Below are 19614 nucleotides of genomic sequence, written 5' to 3' on the forward strand. Positions count from 1 at the left end.
GCCCCGCCACGGGAAGTGATTCTCTTTCCAGTTCTCCACCCGGAAGAGGCGGTGTTTCTTCGCTCTTGCGGGCCCCTGGAAAGCTAGCCGGACGTGACAGCGCCACCCCGCGGGCACGCCGGCAAAAGCGCTGCTATTTGGCGCAGGCGCAGAGTGCGGCCGCCCTCTGGTGAAGTGCGAGGTTCTGCGTAGACTTCTGAACTGGCTGTCCGATCCTCTAGTTTTCCTCCCTACCGTGTCGTATAACGTCAGCATTTACTCACGTCTTGTATATCTTGTTTCTGGTTTGTGCTTTTCCCCAGACGGCTCTCCACACGTGGCTCGTCTCCAGGAACTCATTTCTCTGCGGCCCGAGCCCCGCCCATGATTCCAGTCCCAAGCCGACTTGCCTGATGTCCGCGGCGGGAACCTGCTGCCCCGCGCTGCAGCCGAAGCAGCTGAGCCTCAGGTTCGGAGGACTTAACCGGCAGTGTTTTAAAGACGTGTAGTGGTGTTCTCCACTTTTACTCCCCCACTCCTGCGCTTTTTAATTAATATACATATGTGGTTAAAAAAAATTTTTTTTTCCACAGGAAACTAAAGTTGTCTCCCCAGACCTCCAGTCCTCCTCTCCAGTAGCAGTCACTTCCTTTTATTACCTACCAGAGGTTTTCTGTGCATAGACAAACATTTGTGTGTACGTGTCTCCACTCCCTCTTCTTGATAACACTGATGAGCATCCTGTTCACCCTTTTCTGCATCATGCTGTTATCTGCCTCCCCTCAATGGGATGTGAGCTCCATGAGGGCAGGGGTTTTTGTCGTTTTGTTTACAGCTATACTCCCAGTACCTAGAACAGTTCCTGGCACGTAATTAAGCATCCAATACACATTTTATTATCAGTGAATACTTCACATTCTCTTCCATAGTTACATAAACGCAATTGTAGGAGGGTATCGCCTGTGTTTGGACATTTGTTTCGTATCTTGTCTCCTATCTTTAGGAGATAATAAGCATCCTTACTATTTTTTTTTCAAAAGTTTATTGGTATAGAGTTGCTGGGCCTATAACACTTAAAATTTGGTAGATAATACTAAATGCCTTTCAAAAGGTTTTACCAATTAACACTCAACAAGAACAAATAAGATGCCTACTTCACGACGTCTTTGTCGAAGGTGATCTTTGCCAATCTGAGATTTAAAAATATTTTTATTATTATTTTAACTGGCATTTATTTGATTATGAATGGAGTTAGGAATCTTTACAAATGTTTGACATCTATTTTTTTCTGTGAATTGCCTGTTTATGTCCTTCACACAGTTTTCTACTGTGTTGTTGATTTTTTTTTTTTTTTTTTTTTTTTTTGCCGTACGCGGGCCTCTCACCGCTGTGGCCTTTGCCATTGCGGAGCACAGGCTCCGGACGCGCAGGCTCAACGGCCATGGCTCACGGGCCCAGCCGCTCCGTGGCATGTGGGATCTTCCCGGACCGGGGCACGAACCCGTGTCCCCTGCATCGGCAGGCGGACTCTCAACCACTGAGCCACCAGGGAAGCCCTGTGTTGTTGATTTTTAACAGCATTTTACATATTAAGAAAGTTAGAGCTTTGCTCTAACTTTCAGAAATTGTTTCCCAATTTATCAATATTCTAAATATTGCTTATAGCATTTCTCTGTGCAGAAATGTCTTATTTGTATGTATCCAAATTAATCTTTTCTTCTGTGGTTTTGGATTTGGTGTTTTGCTTGAAACTGCATTTCCCTCTTCAAAATTGTTTTTCAAAGATTTTTCTCTATTATTTTTATAGTATCATTTTTCACATTTGAATTTTCAACTAATCTGGAATTTGCTTAAGTATAAATAATAACATAGGATTCCAGTGCATTCTTTTTTCCCCCCAGTACCACAGGTTGAATAAGGGCATTGCTTCCTCCACTAATTCAAAATATCACTTCTCCATGGGTCTATCTACTTTGTTCAACTGATTATCTATTTATGTGACAGTTCCAAAATGTTTAAATTATTGTAATTTTTTAAATAACTGGGTTTACCAGAAGTCCTCCTCTTCCTTCCTTAGCCTTCTTATTCCTTGTTTCTCTAGCTATTCCTTAAAGTTTTTTTTTCTTTAACTTTAGAATAAGTTTGTCTAGTTATAATCTGTGAATACATGTGTTTTCCTTTTATCTGATACTTGCATTTATTTTTCTTTGCTAATCACATGACATGCAATTCCAGAACAATGTTAATAACAAAGGCACACATCAGAAATTTCAGTAATAAACATTTTCCCAACACTTCATTGGCAACCAAGATACTGAAAATTATTTTACTTTTGTTTGATCTTCTCCCTCTCTCATCCCCCTCAATAATTATAGAAGAGCCTCATCAGTCTTCCCAAGCTCTTTACACAGTTCCTTCCCAACTCTCTCAGTTTTATCCCTTTACTTCAACAAGAAATTTCCTGCCTTTCTCACCAACATGATAACCCAGCTTCACTTCTTACCTTCAGTGTCAGGGGCCCTATCCCTTATCTGTGTTCTTAATCCCACACCTTAAGGCTTCATTTGAGACTCTGTTCCCTTCAGCCTATGAGCATACTCAGTGCTTCGCTCTAGGTTGAATAGGTGAGTAGCCAGTCTTAGAAAATGTTTTTCTTTCCATTCCATTATTATTATTATGGAATACAGAGGAAGGGGTTAACAACAACAACAAACATGTATTTCACATCCAACAGACTGAACTGAAATCTTGGAAATATTATTTCTTTTTGTTTAGCTTGCTTGAGATGTAATGATTCCTGAATCTGAAGGTGTATGTCTGTCACCATTACTGAAAAATTCTCAGCTATTTTCTTTTCATATATTTCCTCTTCCTCTATGTTCTCCCATTTCTCCTTCTAGAATTCCTATTAGACATAAGTTGGAGCCTTAATCTTTCCTCTATCTCTCTTAACCTCCCTCATACCTTATCCCTGTCTACTGAATTCTGTATAATTTCCTCCAGTCTATCTTCTAGTTCACCAATTTTCTCTTCACCTATCAAACTTGCCATTTAACTTCTGACCATTACATTTTGAATATCAATAGCTACATTTTTCCATATATGGAAGTCTTTTTCTAAAATTCAAACCAGTCTTGTATCTTTAATAAAGTCTTCTTTTCCCAGATGTTTCCATTTCTTTTATGTTTGTAAGTATTTTAAACATCTTTACTTTATGGTCTCCATCTGATAAGTATATTATTTGAAGTTCTTAAGTGCCATATTGCTGGATTTTGGTTCACTGGCCCTTGCTCATGTTTGGGGCTGAAGCGGGTGAGGAAAGAATGGGTTTTCATTTTAAATAGTGAGCTCACTTTTAGCCGGGTGTCTTCTGTAAAAATCCTGTAAGTTCTGGGTGAAAATGTATTCTCTGAAGAGATTTTTTTTTTTTAATTTATTTATTTATTTTTGCTGCGTTGGCTCTTCGTTTCTGTGCGAGGGCTTTCTCCAGTTGTGGCAAGTGGGGGCCACTCTTCATCGCGGTGCGCGGGCCTCTCACTATCGCGACCTCTCCCGTTGCGGAGCACAGGGTCCAGACGCGCAGGCTCAGTAGCTGTGGCTCACGGGCCTAGCCGCTCCACGGCATGTGGGATCCTCCCAGACCAGGGCTCGAACCCGTGTCCCCTGCATTAGCAGGCAGATTTTCAACCACTGCGCCACCAGGGAAGCCCCCGTCTGAAGAGATTTTACTTTGCTTCTCCCAAGAAATCCAGAGGTATTACCAACCACAAATCACTTTATGTTAGTTTATGTTCATTTTTTGGCTTAGACATTCCCAGACAAAAAAAGGGGGCTAATGTAAACTTGAACCTCAAACCTGTGTAAAAGCATACTTATGGTTATAAATGCTCAGGGAAGATTAAGACATAGACCAGGCCCTGGCTTTGTGTGTGTTTGGAGGTAGGGGCCCTCCATCCCAGTATCCTACCTCCAATAGATCCAAAGTTTCCTCCCATGATGGCATGTAGCCATTAAAACCAAGCACCTAGATTACTGATGCTGGCAAAAACCAAACCAAAAGGAAACCACACTCAGTATCAGTTTGTTGTAAGTTCCCTCTGTTGCTGCCATTGTTGTTGCTGATGTTGCTGCTCTTGTCTGTTTTGTGGAAAAAGAGGGATGGTCTCAGGGTATTTCCCTTACTTTCTTAGGAGATCAAGAGTTCATTAAAAAAAAATGCTCATTATATTTTATCCAGCATTATCAAGTGTTTTATATTGGGAGAGTTTTCCAGTTCTATACTCACCCATATTGCCAAAAATAGAAGACCTGGAAATACCATACAGAGTTTTCCAGCTTATAAAAACGCCAAGCAAAACATTCTTTAGTGTGCAAAAATAGACAAATGGGACCTAATCAAACTTACAGGCTTTTGCACAGCAAAGGAAACCATAAACAAAATGAAAAGACAACCTACAGAATGGGAGAAAATATTTGTAAATGATGTGACCAATAAGGGATTAATTTCTAAAATATACAGACAGCTCCTACAACTCAATATCAAAAAACCCAAACAACCCAATCCAAAAATGGGCAGAAGATCAGAAGAGACATTTATCTAAAGAAGACATATAGATGGCCAACAGGCACATAAAAAGATGCTCAACATCACTAATTATTAGAGAAATGCAAATCAGAACTACAATGAGTTATCACCTCACACCAGTCAGAATGGCCATCATCAAAAAGTCTACAAATAACAAATGCTGGAGAGGGTATGGAGAAAAAAAGAACCCTCCTATACTGTTGGTGGGAATGTAAATTAGTGCAGCCACTATGGAGAACAGTATGGATGTTCCTTTAAAAACTAAAAATAGAGCTACCATACGACCCAGCAATCCCACTCCTGGGCATATATCCAGAAAAGACAAAAACTCTAATTCGAAAAGATACTTGCACTCCACTGTTCATTGCAGCAGTATTTACAATAGCCAGACATGGAAGCAACCTAAGTCTCCACTGACAGATAAATGGATAAAGAAGATGCGGTAATATATATACAATAGAATATTACTCGGCCATAAAAAAGAAAAAAAATGCCATTTGCAGCAACATGGATGGACCTAGAGATTATCATACTAAGGGAAGTAAGCCAGGCAGACAAAGACAAATACTATATGACTTAAATATGGAATCTAAAAAATAACACAAATGAACTTATTTGTAAAACAGAAACAGACTCACAGACATAAAAAACAAACTTATGGTTACCAAAGGGGAAAGGAGCGAGGAGGAATAAATTAGGAGTATGATTAACAGATACACACTACTATATATAAAATAAACAACGAGGACCTACTATATAGCACAGGGAACTATATTCAATATCTTGTAATAACCTATAATGGAAGAGAATCCGAAAAAATATATACATATGTATATTATACATATACATATATAATGTATGCATAATGTTAGCAAAGAATTACTTTGCTAACACATATTGTAAATCAACAACAGTTCAATTAAAAAAAAACTAATTGGGAATTGGCGGTACAGTGGTTAGGACTCCGTGCTTCCACTGTGGGGGGCATGGGTTCGATCCCTGGTCAGGGAACTGAGATCCTGCATGCAATGTGGAGCGGTCAAAAAAAAAAAAAAAGTCCTCATTGAACATTTCTTCAATAGATTGTTAGCTATCTTGACATCGACATCAACTTCAAAACATCAGAATATACTTCTCAGATTTCCTAATTTCTCATAATAAACCAATATGGATTTATTATATGAGAGCATTTCTGAACTTTTTTTTTTTTTTTTTTTGTGGTACGTGGGCCTCTCACTGTTGTGGCCTCTCCCGTTGCGGAGCACAGGCTCCGGACGTGCAGGCTCAGCGGCCATGGCTCACGGCCCCAGCCGCTCCGCGGCATGTGGGATCTTCCCAGACCGGGGCACAAACCCACGTCCCCTGCATCGGCAGGCAGACTCTCAACCACTGCGCCACCAGGGAAGCCCCTTCTAAACATTTTTGAAGTGGTTACTTTCAAATTCTACTCCTCTCTTTGAACATTAATAGTGACTCTTGTTTTGAAAACTCTTTCACTTGACCCTGCTGCATCTTAAGTCCTTTATTTAGTCCACCAATAACCATTTGAGTACCTACTGTGTACCAGGCCTTTTCCAGGTAGTGGCAACACAATTTTGAAGAAAACTTCCCAAGTCCCTGTCCTCATGGAGCTTATATCTTAGTGGATGGAGACAAACATACAAATATATAAAGTGGTGATAAGTGACATGTACAAAAACAGAGCAGGATAACAAGGCAGGAGGTGACAATCTGGTTGGGGCCATGACTGCTATTTTATATAAGGTGATCAGTAAAGTCCTTTTGGACAACGTGACATTTGAACTGTCTTAACAGATGGGAGAGGGAGCCATGCAGATATATGGAAGACTAGCGTTCCAGGCAGAGGGAACAGCAAATATTCCTGAGGCAGGAACACACTTGACTGCTCCAGGAAGGCCCGTATGCCTGTGGAGGAGTGAGTGGGGTGAACAGTGTGGTAGGAAATAAGGTAAGAGTGTCCATCTCCCCACATATTCCCTCCTCATCCAGTCAAGTACTACACCACTCCCAATGCCCCTTGCACCCATCTCTCAGCCCCAGTCTTAGTCCACGCCCTTACCATCCTTGCTTTGTTCACCTGAGGACAGCTAGTACATTTCCTGCACTGTAGATGCTCCATAAGTGTTCGAGGATAACATATTTGAATTATCTTCTCCAGAATATGCTGTCTTGGCTGGTCCCTCATCACGCATCTAATGGAATTTGTGTCTCTGAATGTGGTTTCCTTTAGCATTATGACTTCTGGTTGAAACTTTATTGTATGGGAAATGAAGTTATGTTCACATCCAAACTTGACAGATTAAACCAGTTTTTTATTATAAGCTTAATTGGCACAAAGTTCACTAAAGATACACTTCACTTTTACAGAAGCCTGTCAATAGGAAAATACATTGACACAAAAAAATATATATATTGGTACTTCAATATAAATTTAAACAAATGATTTCCAAAGAGAATACAGGTTATTTACGCCAATAATTAAAGATGGCTCTTGCGTGTGCCAATATCATGTATATGTTTAATTGTGTATTATGTTTAAGGCCGATGGAATCTGTAGCTAACTTCTCAATTGGTTCCTAAATAGGCTGGAGCATACTGATATTGTCTTCTTTTTAACTATACAAATGAATCATATAAAATGTTCCCTGATATGTAGCTATAAAATTATTATTTACTCCACTTAAGTCTTATGGCAACTTTAGAAGGCACTGCCTGTGATGATGACCCTGCCCTTGAAATGTCTGGATCTTTTTCTCACCAGGATACACAATTCAAACGCATAGGTCCTCATTTCAAGGACAGAAATATATAAGATCTTAGTAAACACAGCTAAGTTTCTTAAGGGGATGGTGGGAGGGCAGTGGCAAAAAAAAAAAAAAACAGGACAGATGCTCAAGAAAAAGCCATTTGAAAATTATCATAAAAGTAATTACTTTCCATCATAGCTGTATTTTTCTAATTACTGTTATGCCAAACATTTGCCACCACAAAATACATTTATTTTTATTCTTTATTTAAATTATAATGAGTGGTGGGTGTTTCTTCCTAAATAGCCATTAAGCTCTTTGGAAATTTTAAACTACTTTACTTAAACTACTTTAATAAATAAGAATTTTCCCCTTTGATTTTTATAAGCAACTGCTATGAAGCATATTTTGAAACCACTTTTAATTTGGTAAAAAGACACTTTGGCAATGTGGAAGAGTACATGACCTTGGAAAGACCCAGCAAGTACAGTAAGTGCCCATGATCTCAAGGAAAACTACAGGCTACAGAACACTCCGGTTTTCTTATACTGAGCTAGAGTACAAATGTAACTGCTTAAACACAAACATCCATCTTCCACCAAATAGTAAACAGATATTTTATGTAATTATAAGATAATTCCTTCAATTCCACCAATGTAAAAATAAAACAAGTTGCAAAGATCAACAATATAGAGACTGAGGGTGAAAACAAGATGAGTCGTTCACAAGCTAATTGAAACTGCAGCCTGAGGATGCCAGACCAACATTATAAATATGAAGAAAAGAAGCTAAATGTTTACTTATCACAAATAACTTCAGCATAAGCACCAGCTATGTTCAGATGGGGCCAACACATAGGCCAAGTATAAATGCACAGATCACAGTGAACGAAAGCCATAAAAATCTAGCTCCCTGACCCTTCAATCAACCCTTCAGAGCAATGGGAATCTCGCAGGAAGCCAGAAGTCCCCCTTCAGCAGCTTATACAACATTAAGCCACCCCAGGCCTCACCCCCAAGCCCTTTCCCACCAGCAACAGTCACAGTGAGCATATAATTTCTCGATCCAATTTATCCAAGGTCTATAGATACGGCCAATAATCTGCCCTATTTCATTTTAAAGAGAATGCTTACATAAATTAATGCTCAAAGACACTGAACCATCATTTGTGTATATTCTTATTTAACATTCAAATGGTTTAGATGGCATTTTAGAAGGTCCCCTTTGGTGCAAGTAGGGTCTTTAAATTTGGATTAAACACTGATATTACGTCTAAGATCTTGAATGTGCGACTCCAGGCCTATCTGTGTTAAGGCAGGTGACAGTATCTTCAGTCATTCTACATAATAAATGCACTGTTCTGTGGCTACAAAATCCTGAATACTTGAATGATCTACTGCCATGGGCTAAGGTTTTATAAGGCACTTTGGCTATGCGAAATATTTCTCCTAACTCTCAGGCTGAATCTTAAAGAAATATTTACAAAGCTGCAGCAAAGTAATTTTAAAACTGGATGCTTTACTGATAGGTCTAACTGGGATGGTGAGAAGCAGTTTGTACACAATGCCCGTTAATTTCTCCCTGTGCCGTGCGTGTATCACCGTAGAGAAGGTCACAGACATGGGCCACCTGAATTACTGTGTAGCTCGCTGGACTCTTCAACAGCCACATGACCCCTTTTCCTTTTCTTCATTCAACTGATCTGCAGAGGTGTGACCGTTGGATCGCACCACGCCTTCGGGAATCCAGGACTTGTCCACACACCGTTCCATTCGCTTCATTATCAGGTCCAGGAGCATCTCAATTGCTTGGTTTATGTTTGTCCCATTGGCAGCGCTAGTTTCAAAGTAGGGGATTCTGGAAGACAGTGACAACTCGGGTAACAACATGTGGAGGGAAAGGACAGTGACCTTTGCTCTTGATAATTCAACTTAAAAAATCGGAAGAATACAAATATACAAGACAACAAAAGCATTTTGCCACACAGGCCACATTAAAAAGTGAAAAATAAAATAACTGACACTGCATTCCTAACAGACGTAAAACTTCTGGAAGTGTTTACTCCCATTTAACAGATGATTAAACTGCAGCTCAGAAAGATAAAGTAACGTGCCCAATTTCATAATGCTAGAAAGTAGCGGAGCCAGGATTTGAATCCACAGCTGTTTGATCCTAGTGTAACCAACTTAAACCACAGGCTCCACTGGTTCCAAATATGCATACTTGCATGAGGATTTCCAAAACAGAAAACTCTGTTTCACTTGATACATACGGGGGGGGAGGGAAGCTGATATAAGAGAGACTTCAGAAATCCCTGGCTGTATTTGTCAAAGGCTTTGCCACTTGTCAGCTCCAGGCTGTATTCCTGGACCACACACTTGAAGACATTCTGAATTCCACAGCACTTCAGAGTTCCTCAGGTATTATCAATCTTAAGCATGTTTGTTTTGTTATCCCAGGACCCGAGGTTAGGTGTAATTTTTTTTTTTTTTTGTGGTATGCGGGCCTCTCACTGTTATGGCCTCCCCCATTGCAGAGCACAGGCTCCGCGGCCATGGCTCACGGGCCCAGCCACTCCGCGGCATGTGGGATCTTCCCAGACCGGGGCACGAACCCGTGTCCCCTACATCGGCAGGCGGACTCTCAACCACTGCGCCACCAGGGAAGCCCAAGGTGTAATTTTTTAGTAACTCACAAAGCATCATTTCAAAACTGTAAGGCTACTTTTCACATATTCTTAAGACATCAGTCTTGTCATGGTGGTCACCTTTCATACTTAGAGTCAGTCTTTGCAAGGGGATTAATCAATCACCTGCCAAGTTCTTCCTCCTTCTTAATAAAGTCATGAAAATAGTGATAAAATTGTATTTTCTTCAAACTGTTGAGTTCATTCCCACCACTTAGTAAGGAATCTGACCAAAAATGCTCTTAGATGCAAAATCTACAAAAGAAAGTTGTTTTAGCACCTCTGGGAGCCCTGCAATTGAATTCAGTAAAATATTCCTTACATTTATAGAGACTTTAACATCCAACTCTATTACAATACTTTTCCTGAAGAATGTCTTTGTTTTCCTGTCTTCTCATAGCATGTTAACACTACATCAATGACTCTGATTACAACTTTGGTTATTCTTTCATTATTTCCTGGCTAGGAGCAGCCTCCACAGGAGAGCTTTTACAGATTTGTTTTAACCTTCTTACTACTTTTACAGATCTTTTCACAACTGTTCTGCTTCCTGTGTCACCAAGAAGCACATTAGGGGCACATGTGTAGGGATGGAAGGCTGTCTGTCCATCATGATTTCCTCAAGATGTTGCCTTATTATCTGCTCGCTTCCTATGGGAACTAACAGGCCTTGCAGCTGGACTCTACAATCCTCTCCTGTTTGAGTATAGCTCTTAAAAAACGGTTGAGGAACCATCACTTCATTTGAGGATTTATCTACCTATCTGTGAGTTCTGAAGGACATGGTTGCTCCACTGATTCTACCATGACCATGTTCATAGCCCTTCATATGCTGACTCTAAAATATCTTAATCAGAGAAGGGTCCACTGGGCAAATTATATCATCTCAGTGGTTTTTAAACCTCTTGCCTGGATATCTGTTTGGTTACTGTCAGTCTTTTTTCCCTACATCTTCACTTGGCGCCTTAGCCACAAAATGAAGGTAATACATCTTTCCCATCCCCCTGGTCACATGCAGTATTTCTTTACCAAGTTTGAAGAAGACATTCTTTGTGGGGACTGAATAAATACTTATTTATCAAGTACCTACGTTATTGAGCTAAGTCCTGGGGACACTTTGTAATGCTGCCATTTTTACATGAGCTGAATTTTAGATTAAGAATTCTCAAAATTTAAATACTTAGATTTTCTCCATCATGCTCTTTCTCAATTATACCCAGGAAGAATCATTTAATATCTGCAGAACATTTCTTATACTTAAGGAGAAGGCTTGATCATTCTATCACCATTCAGAAAGCTATTGTTTAATGGAAAAGCAACTGAAAAACTCATCTCTCCCTCAGAGAATAATGGGCTGAAATTGGAAATACAAAAATAAAAAAGTAGTTGAGCAGTAAACTTTCTTGTAAATACTAGTCATAATAGTGTACATCTTACTTTTAAAATTTCCTCAAAGTCAATTAAAAATATCTTTCCAGCTATAGAGTCCTCAGCCTCAATGAATTCCTCAACAGGATCTCCATTAAGCTATTTCTACTTTCCATAGTTTCTTCCATCTCAGCTCCTGGTAATTACCTCACAATAATTTTTAAGGCATAAATGAGAAAGCACAGTTGAAAATACTTTTTAAAAAATGATAAAACCTATGCATGGAAGTTACAGACAGTTTGGAGAATGGTTAAGAGCCATAACCTCTGGAGCCAGCCTGCCGGGATTCAAGTCCTAGTACGACTCCTTACCAACTGTGTAGCCCTGGCAAGCTATTAACATCTGTGCCTCAGTTGCCTTATCCATAAAACTAGATAATATCAGTATCTTCCTATTAAGGATTAAAAGAGTTAACATTTAAAGCACTTAGAAATGCGTCACTTTTGACAAATGTGTCATTGATAAACATTTATTTCCAACGCAGTAATGGGTTAGGTTACAAAAGTTTGTTTTTAATTTTGTTGTCTAAAACTTAGGACACATAGAAACAATGTCACTGAATCATGGAAAATCATAGCTCCAAGAGACCTCAGCAAGATTATAAACATTAAATTTCCAGACTAGCCCATAAGCATTGATTTAATCCACAATGTAGCTGATATACAGTCCTGCCCTAAATTCTGGTAAATTGAACCATGCTCCCCTACGTCAGAGGTGGCTCACTCAGCTCTGTCCTAGACAAAATGTTTCATGCTTCAAAGCATTTGTCTCCCTCCAGTCCCTGTCAAACCAAAAGAGGTTCCTTACTGCCCCCAAGTGATCATCACTAAATGCTGAGAGAAAATGGATCTTACTTTACTGATCAATACTGAAATATAAATGACTGGTGCCTCTAGCAGAACTATGAGCTATTCTCTATTTACTAACTTCAGCAAATATTTAATTGGTAGAATTTCAGGGTATATGAGTGAAGATGTACACTTTTAAGTCACTCATATTAAAAGAGATACAGTATTAATAAGATATAGTTTAGAGTTCTAATTCAAATTCTAGTAACAAATTAAAAATTAAAAATATATTTCCTGGCCATCTGTGAATCTTCAGGTGATGTGACCAGGAGTCAGGTTAACAACCTTAAAATCTTTGGACTAATTATTCAGAGTCTTCTGAGCAATTGGGGCAACACGGTTTTTGTTTCTATAGGAATAAATGAATGCTAGAGATCACTCCTCTCTACTCTCAGTTCTTTGAGCTGCCAGATGAAAAGCAAATTAGATGAGATGCACAGCAAAGACGCTGAATTAAGACTTCTGTTCCAGCATAAAATGATGCCCCAGACACAGAAATGTGCCTTGTGCTCACATTTGAAAATTGGACTGCTCAGCTTGTCCTAAGGGCATAGGAAGTCTAGTGGATGGAGTCAGTCATATTTTTATGTCCATATCTTCCTGATGCTCACTTTTAGAAGGCTACTTTATCTGAACAGTTCTCCGCGTCTGTAAAGAGGTGTAACAGTGCTTCATGGGGTCTTGATAAGGAGGCAATAAGATAATACACGTAAAGGGCTTAACACAAGCCTAGCATCCGCAAGTGCTCAATCAGTGTTCATCTAGTGGGGTTCTATTCTTCTCTAAAAATAACATTCTGCTTTTCCTAAAACTTTCTAGGCAAAAATTTAGTAATCTTAGCTTAAATTCAAGAGGATCAATTGTCCCCCTTTTAAGCATGGAGACAGGTGTGTTGTTCCTTCTCGCCACATGGTGGTGCTAGAGCAGCATGACTAGGGAGCAGTACCGCCAAACATTTGAAGAAATCCTGTGCAGCTAATTGATATCAATCTGTAAATGAGCACTTAATGACCTTTTGGAACACATGCAGAACACAAATTTTGATGTGCTTTTAATAAATAGATAAATCACAAATTTTTAAATAAAAAAAATGAGCAAAACGAAAATTAGGGTGGGCATTACCATTTGCAGCTTTTCACTAAGACACCTATATCCAGCTCATGTCATAGGTTAGGACCCACATTTTTAGATGTTTTCTTTTCCATGACTTATTTCTACAACACTAGAAGATCTTAGATCCCAGGAATGAAAGCAAGTGTATTTGGTGATTCTGTCCAATGGTTCTAGATATCTGGCTCATGTGTGGATCCAGAAATTATGAAGATATTTTTCACTAAAGTAAGAAGCGAGTCTCACTACTCTTCATGGCCTGTTGGCTGGTAAATGAACAAGCATTTACAGGAAAGAGTGAGTGTATAAACTGTTTCAGCCTGGGAGATTGTGCCCAAATGAAATTCAGGTCCTCTACTGCGTTCTTTGGGGCTCTGGAAATCAGCCTTGTCTGTTTAGTTGCAGCTTATGTGTGTGGTTTTAAAATGTGCCCAATGATACGGCATTAATTTATTTCTTGAATAAGGGTCAGATGTCAACAAGTTTTCAAAGAATAAAAAACTATTAGAGATCAAGCTATTCATACATTTCATCTAGTTCAGACTAGATAAGATACTGACAGCAGTATGCTGAGCTAAGCCACTTGAAATCCCAGAAATGGTCTGTACTCTTATTACTAATGTTGTAAATCAATGTTTTTAACACATCCTTCATTCAAGAAACTCTTGAGCACCCTTCTCATCACTAGCCAGCAGTCTCCAGTGGGAGAAAATGTTGTCTTATATTTGCTGCCCCTAAGAATAGATCTTAAAAGCTCTCATCGCAAAAAAAAAAAAAATTGTAACTACATGGGACTTTCCTGGTGGTCCAGTGGTTAAGACTCTGCATTTCTACTGCACGGGGCATGGGTTCCACCTCTGGTCTGGGAACTAAGGTCCCACATGCTGCCAGGCATGGCCAGAAAAAAAAAGGAAAATAAAATTGTAACTACATGTGGTGATGGATGTTAACTAAACTTACTGTGGTGATCATATCACAATATATACATAAATCAAATCATTAAGTTGTATACCTAAAACTAATACAATGTTATATATCAATTATATCTCATTTTTAAAAAATTTGCTGACTCTTTCTTTGCACAGCACATGTGAAATACATACTTTGAATTATCATACTTTCATCATATTCATAATGTTCTCTATTTCCCTCGACCCTGAATCAAAAGCAAAAGGCTTTTATTGATCACCAACTATCTTCTGTGAATAAAGAGGGTAGAAGGATGCTTAGATGCAACCATTTTCACTCAAAATAAAGTCCTTTCCTACCCAGTTGTGGCTGGTGCTCCTTTGGTACCAATCTCAGTGTCCCTGCCCAGTCTGTATCAAGGCTGATGTCATTAACTGTGCAAGAGAAAAAATCCTCCTGGATTTAGCATGGATTTTCCGATGTTAAGTCATTGAGCACATTTCCCTTCTCCAAGCATGGCACAAGTAGACACCTGCTTCATATTCTGTGCATAATGATTTTGTCCAGCTCTGCCGTCAAGGAAAATATCTGCCAGCATGCACAGCTCATAGCAACTTGACATCTACACAGGTGGTTCTCAAAGTGTTATCCTCAATCACTAACAGCAGCAGCATCTAGGAATCAGCTAGAAATGTAAAATGTGGGGCTTCATCCCAGACCTACTAAATGAGAAACTCAGTGCGACAGCGTTCACGTGAAGCTGGGGCACACTAAAGTCTGAGATCCAACAGGATCATCTAAAAGACGAATGTTGTCAATGTTGCATTCTGCTTTCTCTTTTAATATATTTGTCACTGACTTTGTAGCTTTTTTTTTTTTTTTTTTTTTTTTTTTTTTTGTGGTATGCGGGCCTCTCACTGTTGTGGCCTCTCCCGTTGTGGAGCACAGGCTCCGGACGCGCGGGCCCAGCGTCCATGGCTCACGGGCCCAGCCGCTCCGCGGCATGTGGGATCTTCCCGGACTGGGGCACGAACCCGTGTCCCCTGCATCGGCAGGCGGACTCTCAACCACTGTGCCACCAGGGAAGCCCATGTAGCTATTTTTAAAAGTATTTCAGCAACAGTGTGAACTATAATAGTTTTGACTGGCAGAAGAACAAATTTGAATAACCCTCTGTTTTGCTCTCTTCTCAGATTTCATTGACAATATTATTCAATATTACATACTAGAAAGCATTATTTTGTAGCTGTTCTAAAAAACTTGACTAGTTTACGGGGCACATCGCTTTGTTGTGTTAGGAAGTGACCTAAGAGCTTCACATTACAATTTAACCAAGTTTTATAGCAAAAAAAATAATAAGGTAATTAGGGGTGAAGGGATTCTTAGTCTACTAAAAATAATTTTTTGAATATTCATCATCATGCATCCAATTCACCCTTTCTATTTTGGGCTGCTGCATGAAGCCCTCATTCTCAGATTTACTTGTCCCAGCAGACACAGATTTATGTTCCATATTTGCACTGTAACATGTTTTTATTAGGTTTGAAAAGTTTTTCTGAGACATAGTCTTTCACTCTCCAAATGCATGTATATTTCAGAGAACCACCTGCGAACCAATGACCCATTTTTATGAACTGAGGAGAGAAGGCAATACTATAGTAACAAAAAATGCAAATTTATCAGACAACATACAAATGATATGAAGATATGCCATAAACTACTGTTTTCTGACTGTTAGCACATAGATGGACTAACCAACATAGTCCTCTAGTGCATGTGTAACCAATGAAAATATTACGATTATTAAAAATGAAAAAAAGATTTCTGTGAAAATAATCATTAAACTTTTATGTTCAAATTTGTAAAATGCATGTGAACCAAATTTCCCCTTTACATCTTCCTCTGAAACTGCCAAACAGCCTACAGAACTCTATTTTATGCTTCCTAAATCCTAAGGGATGTCCGTTTCCATCCCTTTCCATTCTTCAATAATTTCAATTATCTTATCTGCTAATCTCTCCTCTCCTTATTTTAACTCAGTTCAGAAACTTTACATTGAGTCCCTCTTATGAAATACTCCCCAGATCTTCCAACCTGGGCACAGAGGGAAGACAATCCCTGTTATCCCCAGATCCCCCATATAGTCAGAAAGCAATGCCAGGCTCTTTCACACCAGGCAGGAGATGGAATCCTAAGAACCCGCCCAGAGGAAACAAGCAAAGGGCTGAAGAAGGCCAGAGGGGTAAGAAATCAATCCAGACTCCCCCACAAAGCTTGAGAATGTGCTTGTTTGATCCAGCTAACTCCCCTAGCTGCCCTATTTTTTTTTTTTTTTTTTTTTTTTGGTCTTTGCGAACACACTTCTCAAAAGCATAGTCCACAGTTTCCGTTGCTTCATCACTTACTTCCTCCTCACCCCCTTGCAACACAGCGCCCAGATTCAACACTTCAGAATCCTCCATGATATTTGATCCCTCCCTCTTTCCTTCCACTACTTTACACAAGTGCCTCTCACGAGAGGAGGGGGCATATCAGGTGATCAGAATCGCCTGGGCTCTGTCAGCCTCCATTTCAGAATCACCTCCGTCAGAGGTTCTCAACCTCTGCTCACAAAAATCACATAGAGAGCTTTTAAAAGATACCAGTTGCCCGGCCCCCACTCCCTACCTGTGGTGACTTTGCAATCTGTCAGCTTGGCTAGATTGAACAATACTTCCCAGAATTCCCTTCCCAGTCAGGGTGGACCACAGAGAGATGCAGCTGGGGGGGATGCAGAGGGCAGAAGTGAAGGAGCAGCCATTCTGCTTATACATCGATGCTTCTCCGCTGGCTCATCTCGTTGGCACAGACCAGTGACCAGACCTGCCCCCTTTCCACCTTCCCCTAGATCCTCCTTCAGCTTCTCCAACTCCTGGGCCAGGTGTGTGTGTTTAGCTCTGTGGCAAAGGGTCTTGGCTTCTGTAGGACACCCACACCATCCAGGTCAGAAGCCGTAAGAACTGGTACAAGTTTCAGTCCATCATTACGAGTCCCAGCTGGTTCTGTCTCTCCGCTACTTCAAATCCATCTTTCCCTCTGACTGCCTGCCCTGTGGGCTCCAGCGTCAGAGACAAAGCAACACTTTACAGAGGCTGCCCAACAGCTCTCCACTTCACCCCACCTGTCATCCCCAGACTGACCTGGGAAAGTACTCATAACAGCCCTCCACGTTTGAAGGCTTTTTCAGCAACTTCCTGTGTCCCGCGAGATCAATTCCACTCTTCTTACCTGGTGTCCAAAAGCTCTCCAAACTCTGGCTCCTTCCCACCGGGGCTTCCACTCCTCCCCAACCCCCGGTGTGAACCCCACCGTTGAGTGCTTTCCGAACTCAGTCAGCCCAAGGAAGAACAAAGCAGGGGTCACACAAGGAAAAGGGAAAGGGCCTCCTCCGGCCTCCTCGGGCCTGCCTAACAACAGAGGCCACCAGCCTAGTAACGCCCCTACACACAGCCTACCACCTCTCTCTCTCTCTCTCTCTCTCTCTCTCCCACTTATATTAAGGGTAATTAATACATACACATTTGCATTCTCATTATATTAGAGGCAGAAAGAAAGTAAAGCACAAATTGTTTTGTAGAGGTACCCCAGACACTTTAATTAGCAGCGGCTGACCCCTTCTCTTGTGTCCAGTTAATGCTGCTGCTACTACGAACCTATTCCCTGAGCTAAAGGAGGAAGACAGTATTTAGTTGATTCTCCAGCACAAAAACACAGCTTAAACCAAAGGGGATCTTCACAGTCCTCTCCCAGCACAGATATTCCAAAGCCAATAAGGCCTTCTTGTCTGCGGGAGCTCTCTACAGCAGCATAGGAACTGGCTTTGAAATTTCCTCACTGAATACAGAGAATTTCCTTATCCTGGGTGTCTCTTACCTGCATCTTGGAAACGAGGCCTTACATAGTTAGGGCGTTTGACCTCAAAGCTGTCTTTCTTCAAACACCAAGAGACTGAGAAAAACGGTACTGAAGCGCTGAATGAGGGCCCTCGCCCACTGCTGTTGCTATGGTTCCCATATCATATAATATTAATACGCAAAGTAGGTATTTGACACCTCCCCCCAAGGGCTACATCTGAGTGTTTCCATTTTTTGCTTTTGCCCTTTGTGTTACCCATTCATATGCAAATGTTTGTATTGGAAACTTGCTCTGTAGATTCCTCCACAAAAATACTCACCCATACTTCTCTGCAAGTCCTCTGGCTTCTTCCTCTTTTACTGCTCTTTGGTCTTCCAGATCACTCTTATTTCCACATAACACTATATCTGGGTTTTCACAATATGCATGCATTTGTAGCTGGCCTATTAATATAAGAAAATTTATTATAGATAAGTAATGTAAGTCTATGATCAGTGGAGAATACATGCAAAAGTGCTTTGAAACTGTAAATGATATACAGATATAAGGAACTGACATAATTCTTTCAAAGCACCAAGACCCTAAGCTATAAAACTAAATGGATGGGGCAGAGATGTAAAACTAATCCTACGCTTATGCACATACCCCAGCTTATTTATATCGGAGAGGAATGGGAGAATTTGTTCTCTCTCCAAAAGTTATGTACACATACACACACACATGCATATACATACAACATAGCTGTCTTTCTTATGAAGGCCATTTGAAAAAAAAAAAAACACTTGGAGGATTTACTAGTGCTTATGGCTAATCTTAAAGCTCTGTTTTTCACATATTTTCTCTCCATAGCAATGACATTTTAAAACAAATTGTCTTTCTATAAACTAACCTATTTCCATCTGAAATGTTTTTCACATTTTTCTATTATCCTAAGGCAGAATCAATTTATCTAAAACAAACAAAATATAGGATCAAATGAAGACAGAAAACCCAGAATAAATAGTAAATGATTCTGTCACCAGAACCAAGAAGCAGGAGACTACAATTCTTACTCCATAGCTGCTATTTCTTTTCACCTGAAAACCTGTAAATAGGCAATAATTTTTAATAGCAGTTAAATCAAGGGAACTTCAACTAAGCTAAAGAGCTTAATCTCCCAAAGAAGGAAAATAAAGCCTTATTTCTTCCTCATCACACTCCACAATGAAATGAAAGCAACCCAAACTTGCACAATAAGACATCCTCAAAAATGTATGGCTTAATTTATTTCTTACCATGGTTAACCAGAAAAGTGTTGACATTTTAGTTCCTCATTATAAAGTCATGTTCGCTATATCTTATCATGAGAAAGTCAAATCGCCAAGTATTTACTGAGCAATAAGGGAGGCCTGATACTTGGTGTAGAAT

The 19614-nt window shown here is 40.0% G+C and overlaps 1 protein-coding gene across 4 annotated transcripts in view; it reads right to left on the reverse strand.

Moving 5' to 3' along the window:
• Positions 1-6876: 6876 nt before the first annotated feature.
• The window catches only part of RAB27A (RAB27A, member RAS oncogene family), a 96556-nt gene continuing 83818 nt past the window's right edge, over positions 6877-19614 (reverse strand). For all 4 annotated transcript variants that reach the window (XM_082618368.1, XM_082618367.1, XM_082618366.1 and 1 more), the window contains 2 exons: positions 18527-18650; positions 6877-9189 (listed from right to left, as the gene is read on the reverse strand). In XM_082618368.1, coding sequence (XP_082474494.1) covers positions 8991-9189; positions 18527-18650 — 323 coding nt within the window. In that variant the 3' untranslated portion in view covers positions 6877-8990. The remainder of the gene's footprint in view (positions 9190-18526; positions 18651-19614) is intronic.

The sequence above is a fragment of the Mesoplodon mirus genome (assembly GCF_964341445.2).
Source record: "Mesoplodon mirus genome assembly, chromosome: 4".
Classification (NCBI taxonomy): domain Eukaryota; kingdom Metazoa; phylum Chordata; class Mammalia; order Artiodactyla; family Ziphiidae; genus Mesoplodon; species Mesoplodon mirus.